The 9,805-nt window shown below is 27.1% G+C and overlaps 1 protein-coding gene across 2 annotated transcripts in view; it reads left to right on the top strand.

Moving 5' to 3' along the window:
• The first annotated feature begins 7,662 nt into the window (after window positions 1-7,662).
• LOC107439020 (pregnancy zone protein) overlaps window positions 7,663-9,805 on the top strand; it is a 113,962-nt gene continuing 111,819 nt past the window's right edge. The window contains exon 1 of one of the 2 annotated variants that reach the window (XM_016051483.3): window positions 7,663-8,010. In XM_016051483.3, the coding sequence (XP_015906969.1) occupies window positions 7,946-8,010 (65 nt within the window). In that variant the 5' untranslated portion in view covers window positions 7,663-7,945. The remainder of the gene's footprint in view (window positions 8,011-9,805) is intronic. The other variant, XM_016051477.2, reaches the window with a different exon arrangement.

Below are 9,805 nucleotides of genomic sequence, written 5' to 3'. Positions count from 1 at the left end.
TTTGTTTAAAGGCACACAAAGAATTTTTTTTCTCTGTTATTTTATTAAATCTTCTTATTTTATAAAATCATTGCGTTTCAGTACAAAAAATATAGCGTACTTCACATTCAATTTTAGCGTCGTAATTTACGCTTTTCTGATTTGTATTTTTGCTTCTTCAACACAGCAAAAACCTGGTGATTTCGTTCATTTCGTTTGCATTAAAAAAGAAAGAACAATCAATGACGAAGTGATAAATGTCCGATAAAGACATATAAAACTACGAAGAACTGTTATAAGCACAGTCATGAAATCAGAATGCATAAAGAACGTTTTTCGCAAGCTGATTTAAAATATTCAACGTTGCATCACAATTAGGTAATTAACTTGTTCCCAAAAACTTAACAATGGGGAAGAATTGCGAAAAAGCAACATTTCGTTGAGATACAATGATATAGCCAACGATTGCAGAAAATTTAATTGTATCTTCACAACAAAAATGGTAGTAGCAACTTTACACGAAGGGCCGACCGGTCTGTGTAGGGGGTTAGGGAACTGGTTTTGCACCAGAAAGATTCTGGGTTCGAAATCCGGGCAAGGCATGGATGTTTTTTCATTCTCTGTACGATATGTCCTTTCCGTGGGAGCAACATTGGCCCATCTGATACGGTGCCCCTCGAAAAATGGCAAACAAATCTGCCATTCAGATGCATGTATGACGTAGGTCATTCCCCAGGTGGGCAATGGAAGAAAAAAAAAACTTTATACTCAGGCGAAGTGAAATACCACAGATAACTTTTGTTTCCTATTCTTACACTACAAGAACGAAGGATAGTTCTTAGAGTAGTTAAAAATTTCCAAGAATGTTTTTAACAATATTTGGCGTAAACATGGCAGCCAACTTACAACGCTTTTGGGAAGAAAAAAAATTTCTAATGGTAGCTACGTTTATGTGATTCGATGAGTAAATGTGCGTTTACAGGATAAAAAAATGTTGGACATACACTAAAAATAGTGGCAACTACTATGCACCGAAGTGTTGCTGGGAAACATAACAGATAACTTTTGGTTTTTAATGTTTCACTACACCAAAAATCAGGGATAGATCCTATTGTAGTGAAATACCAAGAAAGTTTTTTTAACACTACTTGGCGTAAACAGGGCAGCCAACTTTCTAAACTTTTGGGGCAAATTTTTTCTAATGGTAGCTAAGTTTATGTGATTTAATGATTAAATGTGCGTTTACACGTTAAAAAATACACTAAAAATAGTGGCAACTACTATTCACCGAAGTTTTTCTGGGAAACACAACAGATAACTTTTGGTTCTTAATGTTTCACTACACCAAAAATCAAGGATAGATGCTATTGTAGTGAAATATACCAAGAATGTTTTTTTAACACTACTTGGCGTAAACGGGGCTGCCAACATTCTAAGTTTTGGGGGGAAATTTCTTCTAGTTTTAGCTATAAGTTTATGCGATTCAATGATTGAATGGGAGTTTACAATGTAAAAAATTTTAGACACGCACCAAACGTTGCCAAAATTACCCAAATTCAGAATAATTTAGTTTTTAACTATCTAAACACGTTATAAAATATATTACAAAAAGGGTAATTTTTAGCAGCCCAGCGTAAAGTGAATGCAACTATTTTTAATATTCGGCAGCACTACAATTCATAATTACAATAAGATATGTTTCAGTAAGATTATATTTACGATACGATATAAAATAAAAATCCTTAATTTATGATGCACATATACACTGATTTAAGAAATAAAATTAGTTTCTTAATCAAAGATTGACTCAAATACAGAGAGAATGCCAAGATGAATTCGAAAAGAAAAAATAGAAATCAGATATCATTAAATTGTTTAACGCAATTGACAGATTTAGAAAATATTAAAATTAAACTATTCTGATAAAATCACGAAATTAATTTTTTCTGATAGTATGAAATTTTATTAAAATCAATTTCTAAAAATTACAAATGGCAAATATTATATCTATAGCTATACGCTTTTTGGTGTAACAGTAATGTACCTTCATCAATCAAACAAATGGCAGAGATAATATTAAAATGAGCTGATTCAATCTGGTAGAAGTTACGTCACAAGGTAGAGATGACATTTAATGGTAAAACATTAAATATATATATATATACAGTAAACCGGGGCGAGTCTACCCATCCAGGGGCGAGTCTACCCATTTTGGTTTTATTTAATTTTCACTATTTTAAATTGCAAATAAAAAAAATTTTACCGACGGAGGACTTAGTTCAGACTCTAAGGAAGATGGCGCTGTAGTAGTTTGATCCGTTTTTATTTATTTGGTGTCTTTTTAACCAACATGTTCAAACGTCTTTTGAGAGATTTGTATTGAAAATCAGCAAACTTTTAGTTGGTGCTCCGTAAGTATATTATTATTATTACTATTTTCACTTTGGTTAAGTGATAAACTTATCTAAAACTAAGATTACATTAATTTTATATGAAAAAAAAACAAAAAGAATGTAAGTTTTGCTGTTGTAAACAAAAAGCCAGAATTCGCGGGGCGAGTCTACCCATTCGTATTTAGTTTTAATAAAGCATAATAATGTAATTTAGAACTTTGTTTATATTAAAATTAAGTCATTTTGAATGAATTTGAGTATATTATTTTAATTCTGCATTGATAAATTTATCATTAATAAGAAAATTTATTGGTTAAATATAAATGTAAGTATAAAATATGTTTATTTTACCTATTTTTTCAATTTTCATATTACAAAATTAACTTTTTTTATTTAATGCAAGTTAAATAAATTATTATTTATTATTAGAGATGGTTCGAAATTATATTCGCAAAACAAATGGATTTAAATGTTACAAAAAAATGCCACCTGAGATGGAAAAAGCTATCCAATGGATAAAAGCCAAACAAATAACAATTCAAGAAGTAAATTTCTATTAATTTTAATTTATTTTTATCAACAATAATCAGAAAAAAATTTTATTTTATAATGTTAATGATTATAAAAACAAAACTGTGATCAAAATGTGATAATCGATCAAATACTCAATTTGTGTTATTTTATGAATAAAAAAATGGAATATACAAGAAAGTTATGAATTTTACTTCATAAATATCCTATATAGTAACTAAAATAACAATTTAATAGTAAAATTTGATTATTTACAATGTTAACATTCATTTTAGTAGAATGGGTAGACTCGCCCCATACGAGAGATTTGTCAGCAGTTCTATAAAAATATACAGTAACAGCGTAACTGTTAATATTTTCTAAAATCGATTTCACAGCTTTAAAGAGGAATAAATAGCGATTCCGAAACACCTATTAAAAGCCTTTTTTCTTTAATATTTACAAACCTTTGACCACTTGAAAGTTGACAAACTGAAAAAATGGTTAGACTCGCCCCGGTTTACGGTATATATATAACAAAATAAATAAATACAAAAAAACACGAAGAAAATTACGGAAAACAATAAGTTTCATTTGCTAACATAAGTTCGGAAAACATAAGTTCGCTTGAGCTGCAAGTAAACAGAACTCATTAGATAAGTTCAAAATGAAGAATAAAACAAAGAAAAATTACAGACATGTGAAAAAAAAAGGGGGGGGGAAGAAAAATAATAATGAAAAAAAAACTGAGAGAAAAAAAAAGGAATAATTTATTTTTAAAAAATCCGGAAAAAAAAGATATAATCTTTTAATCAGCCCACACGATTATATCCGCAAAAAAGTTTTATCCTTTTTTTTTCTCCCCGTTGTTTGTTATTTTTTTTTATTATTATTATTTTTCCTTATTATTTATTTTTATTATTTTATGTATATATATATATATATATATATATATATATATATATATATATATATATATATATATATATATATATATATATATATATATATATATATATATATATATATATCAACTCGAAAACTGAATATGGTCATCTGCTTTTTGAGTGAAGTAAAATATTTTTGCTGTAGCTAATTTGCTTACACTTAAATATTTTAAAATGATGAATTTTTATTTTTTATCCGAATAAATCAATGTTATTCATCAAGTTTTAACTCAATATAATGAACTTCCGGAACTATTTGATGTTTTGATGAAGCAATATTATTTGCATTTCAAGATCAATAAATGATTTGACAAGTAAAATTTTTCGTTCACTTGTAAATCATGATTCATCATAACTATTTCTTATATCAGAATAATGATATTGTCTAAAGAATGAAAACCTCATTCATGTGTACCATTTCTTATATTCTAGATTTTTCTATTTAGATTTGAATAAGGAAACAATTACTAGACTAAGAAAAATCTGTAAGAAAAGAATCGAATAATCGATAAATCGAATAATTTTATTGACACATTCAGAAAATTGCTGTTTTAAAATAAGAAAGAATATAGTTTTTTCAGAACCATACAAAGAACAATTAAATTCCGAGTGAAAATTATATAAACTCTACATTTATTTGCAATTGAAAGATGTAAAATGTAATATAATTATAATTTATCCAAGTATTTTTACCCTTCAGATTTTTAAACTTTAAAATAGTATATTTTTCTTTTCAAAAATAAATTTGTCTTTTTTTTTATTTTCAGTATAATATTAAAATTAGTATTTTCAAATATTAAGCATACTTTTTTGATGAATATCTTGCTTTTTAGATTTCTTAAAAAAATAGTGCCAAATAACGATTCCTCCAGAAAAGTATTAGTAGAATATTCTGAGCCAAATTTTTCTGCAAAATTACATTAAAATAAAAAAAAAGGAGTGTGTTCACATAGCATAAAAACTTGTTTGAACATGTTCAAGGGAGAAATATATGAAGGTGTTTTTAATAATAAATTTCGTTTATCTCCTCTATGTCCTACCGCAATCAAACAGGTATTTGTGTTTCATTCGAATGCCTGACTCAAATTCGATTGTATTTCGACAGTTTCTGTTTTTATTTGCTAAAATATCAATTTGTAGTCCACAATGTATATACTTTTTAATCTTTATCTTTGATAAGTAGTAAAAAAAAAGATTTTATGGATATTATGGAAATTAGGAAAACAGTGTATATAAAAATATGAGTAAAAACGATGTTTACAAATAAAATTCCAGAACTTATCTGAATCTAAAAATGCCTATTTGATTTTAATTCTTCAGTGAATAAGGAGTCAAAATACCTTCAGAACTTAATTGTTTTTACAAGAGAATGTCAACAATCACATAGTCGCTGTTGCAGTTACCAAAATAAAAGAACCTTTAATTCTTAACTACTAAATTAAAAACATAAATGTTGCACAGAAAAAATTTGCGAAACAAAAATACGTGCTTAATTGTTATTAAATTGTTTTTTTTAAAAATAAGAGTAAAACGAGCACATTTTTAGTTGCACTTAAATGAATACTTGCTTGCACTTAAATGAATACCAATTGATTTTCAAAAATTAGTAATATGGCTCAGAATTGTTAAAAATAGAAAAAGGTCTAAAATTTCCAATATTTAAATCTTTAAAGCTGCAAGTTTCTGCAATATTTTTCAAAATGAAAATAATTTGTTTTGCCGTTTTACCAAAAAATACTCAAAACTCGATAAATAATGTAGATAGAGAGAGAATTTTTTTCAGTTTATTTGGAATTATTTGAAGATTTATTTTAAGCAATAAAACATTTTTCGATACTTCGTCAATATTTGTTTAATGTAATTATAAAAAATGAAATTACAAAGAAAAATAAATTACAAAATTTAAAAAAGTATTATTTAGAATTTCGTATCATAAAATACACATAAGCAATTCATCTGATTATGCCATATGAGGCATGAACGACAGTTTCAATAAAATTAATTAAAAAAATATTTCTCAAACAAATTTAAATGGCAAGCCATAACTTAAATTCATTTTTTTTTATTATTAATTATTATTTAATGCATAGGAATTTTTCTGCATTCAATTATAAAAATTTATGAAATTTAAATCCTTTCAAGCAGACTACCGTTAATTATAAACGAGCTCTAAGCATATGTGCCAACGTTACTTTTAAAAAGTAATTACGTAAAGTTACGTAAGTCTCGTTACGTTTTAAAGTAATTAAAAAGTAACGAGTAAAAGTACAAATAATTTTAAAAAAAGTAAAAAGTAAAAAGTTCTTATTTTAAAAAGTAACGAGTAAAAAGTACAAGTAAAAGTACAAGTACTAAACAAAAAAAGTAACGATTTAAAAGTACATTTCTAGGAAATCGAAAATTTAAAGTAACCTAAAATTTTATTGAATAATATTCTTATGTTCTTTAATGTTTTTGCAAAATTGTTGTTATTTATTTAATTATTTTTAATTTTGAAAGTTATGGATATTAATTTATTTTTAAATTCGGAAGAATATTATAATATAATTTTAATATCTAATCGTATAATATAATTTTAAAATCAAATATAATTTTAATATCAAACTTTTTATGGATTTGCCCGAAAAAGAAATTTTATCTATTGATTTTAATTTTTAGTTTATTAGTTTTATTTATTTAAATTACCATTGATTTAAAATTGTTTTACTCTTTAGAGACGCGTTTTAAAAGCACAAACATAAACAAAGCAAACACGGGGTTTCAGATAGCTTTGTGATCTTTGAGCTAGTAAAAAATAATTGAATGTGCAGTATAAGTTGAAACAGAAAGTATTTAATCACGAAGTTAGCTGTGAATGCATATATATTGCACATTAATTTTATAAATTAAAAAAACATAAAGCATTCTTTTTAATTTAATTTTTTTTTATTTTTAGAAAGCTTACCGAGTTTTAGAAAAAAGTAACAATTTCATTCGATATTTCCGTTACAAATACTTGTACTTTTTCCCTAAAAAAGTAACGAAAGTACAAGTAAGAGTACTAAATCTAAAAAGTAACGAAGTACAAGTAAAAGTACGTACTTTTTACTTGTACCGGCGGTTCAAGTAACGAAAGTAAAAGTACTGCCATATATGGCTCTAAGTGCCAATTAACACAGTAATCAAATTTTTATTTCGTTTATAACAAAAGTATGTGGTTTATTTTACTAATTTTTTTTATATAATAAGTAGTTTTATATAATATAATAATATAATTTTTTATGTAATTTAATATAATAAAAATGATTTCTGATATTTAATTGCGGTTATCTAATATTTACTTAGTTCTATATTTGATATGAATTCATAAAACAGAAAACTTTACGCAAGACAAATGATGTTTAAATTTGTTTTATTTCACAACTGGCTGTTGCTTAAAGTATACATAAATGAATTTACAAATTCTAAAATAAGCATTCAAAACTTAACACTTCTTAACAAAACTAGCACCCTCATCATATTATGAAAAAGAATATTGAGATCTGATATTTTTAATACTACGTATTATTATTATTTTTAAATTGAAAATGTCATTTACCTCGCCTTTCCTGAAAAAAAAAAAAGCAGAAATAGCGTATTTATTGCGACAATCGATTTCAAATATAACAGATTTCATTTCGCTTTTGAGTGAAAAAGATGGAAATCAGAATTCTCGTTATATTACAATTATTTTCCGGGAAGTTTTCGACAAGAGGAACTTAAACGACATTTATTGATTTCCTATAGATCTTTTTATTTTTTATTCTTTTCTTTTTAGAAATGCGCATAAGAGGGAGGCGGAGGAGGGGAAAGACAGCAAAATCTTTGCGATTCATCACGTGCAGCTGACCTCCGAACTTTGGTCAAATCAGATGGATATCAAGATAAAAGTAACTCAGGAATTACACTTTCTCAAACACTTCTTTCCCAACAACAAAAACAACTAAGTTTCGGTCCTTCTACAACACGTTTCTATATATATATTGAATATAATATCTATAAAGAAAATATCGCCAAACGGCGTTTTAGGTGAACCAAATGAGTTCTTTGTGAGAATTCTTTTTTTCTTCGAATTATTGAAAATTAAACGCATCGAAAATGTTTAAACTTTTTCTACGCTTGCAGTGCCTGCTTTTATGGATGACAATGTGTTTCGCCAAAAGGTGAGAAGATACCATATTTTATGAATTTTGTATTTTTCTACTTCATCTTGTTCTAAGTTTTGAAGAATCTAGAACTAATTCTTCCTAAAGATTAAGTTATGACTTTAAGCCTTTCCAGTACAATGCAACCAGTCTGGCAACACTGATTCTAAAGGTGTTACAAACCATTATTAATGTAAAGCTAATTGCTTTTTAAGCGTTTGGAAACCACTATTCTTTATACAACAATGAGTATTAGCACGTAGTATTAGCTTCTCTTTGAGCGAATTGTCTATAATGGCATTTGCCACTGCATAGCTGCCAATTTATACGGTCATTGAAAAATATTTTACAAACTGGTAGTAAAACTATAATTAAGTTTGGAAGAATTTTCTAATCACAAAACTATTAAGACATGTATAAGCATAAACAGCCAATAGATCTTATGTATACATGTTTTTGACTTATTGATTTGTCGTGGTATTTTAAAGAAATTTTTTGAAGCTTGAAACTTCAAGATTTAATATGCCGAAACACTAATGTTACTACCACTAAAAAAAAATTTCTCAACGGCCGAGCAAGTTGGCAGCTATGCCAGTTCGACCTTAGACAATACTTCTCTATCCAACTGACTACTGAACAAAATACTGCCTAACTAACTGAAATTTTTAATCGGAATTCATTGTTCCCGAAAGGGTTAATAAATCATATAATTGACATAATAATACCATGATAATTAAAGAGCTTTTTGATAAAAAAAATTATTCTAAATTTTTAGTAATTTAGACTAGATATATTTCAAACAAACATAATCTGGAAATTTCTTTTTAAATTTTGAAAAATATACTTATATTAAAATCTTCTTATCTGCCTAAGTTATTATTAATTTCGTAATATTAGTGAGAAAAATTTTACATTGAAGATAACCATATAAGATTACTTGAGAAAAACTAGTCACCAGTTTTTAGTTATATTTACCCTGAAAATGTTTCCCACAGGCCTAACAAAAATTTAAAAGTGGTAGTAGATTTGTTGGAGTGGTGGTAAAATATCTGTCCTTTAGTGTAGTATGTCTTAAATTTTGTTGGATGAAACATTTTTGTGATTGTGTGAAGTATTTTTTTTCTTCTTTATAATGTGAAATTTTGTTTCACCATATTTTATGTGAAAACACGTGATTTAAAATATATGAAAACAGGCTTCGAACACGAATTCATAAATATTTACATTTCAAATTGTGAAAGCAACTTTTTTCGTCCTTTTCCAAACGCTGTAATTGAACGCATCATTCATCAAGATTATGAAGATATAAATAGTAAAAAATGAGATAAAAAAAATCGAAGAGAACATATTTTTTGTTAATATCCATTTATTTCATTTACAGAGAATTTTAAGTACGTTTTTCCACGTGCAAAGAAACTGTTATATTCATAAAAGTCGGGGGAGCCAATTTCTTTAAAATCAAATTTAATATACTAAAAATTCAAGTAAAGAATAAAGTATGTTACCACTCTGAAATGCTTTGAATGAACTCTGAAATGTGAAAGTTTGCATGTCCTTTGAGAGCTTCAGAATGTATCATATCTTATTCTTTTTACAACAACATATCCTAATGTCCAACGATGTCTTATTCTGTCGAACACGTCTGATTTCGTACGTTACACGTCTGATAAGAGCCGTGGTGGCTTAGGGCAGTGTTCCCCAACCCCCGGTACCAGTCACTAGATCGGATGTGACTGGGCTGCCCATTTCATTTAAACTGAATTTAAATTTCTAGGTGCCTGACTGCGAAGCCATAGGCTGCGGGTTCGAATCC

The sequence above is a fragment of the Parasteatoda tepidariorum genome, chromosome 9 (genome assembly GCF_982258835.1).
Source record: "Parasteatoda tepidariorum strain Cologne lab strain chromosome 9, Ptep-v5.0, whole genome shotgun sequence".
Classification (NCBI taxonomy): domain Eukaryota; kingdom Metazoa; phylum Arthropoda; class Arachnida; order Araneae; family Theridiidae; genus Parasteatoda; species Parasteatoda tepidariorum.
The sequence above is the reverse complement of the archived record's forward strand: the minus strand, read 5'-3'. Positions and strand labels throughout refer to the sequence as shown.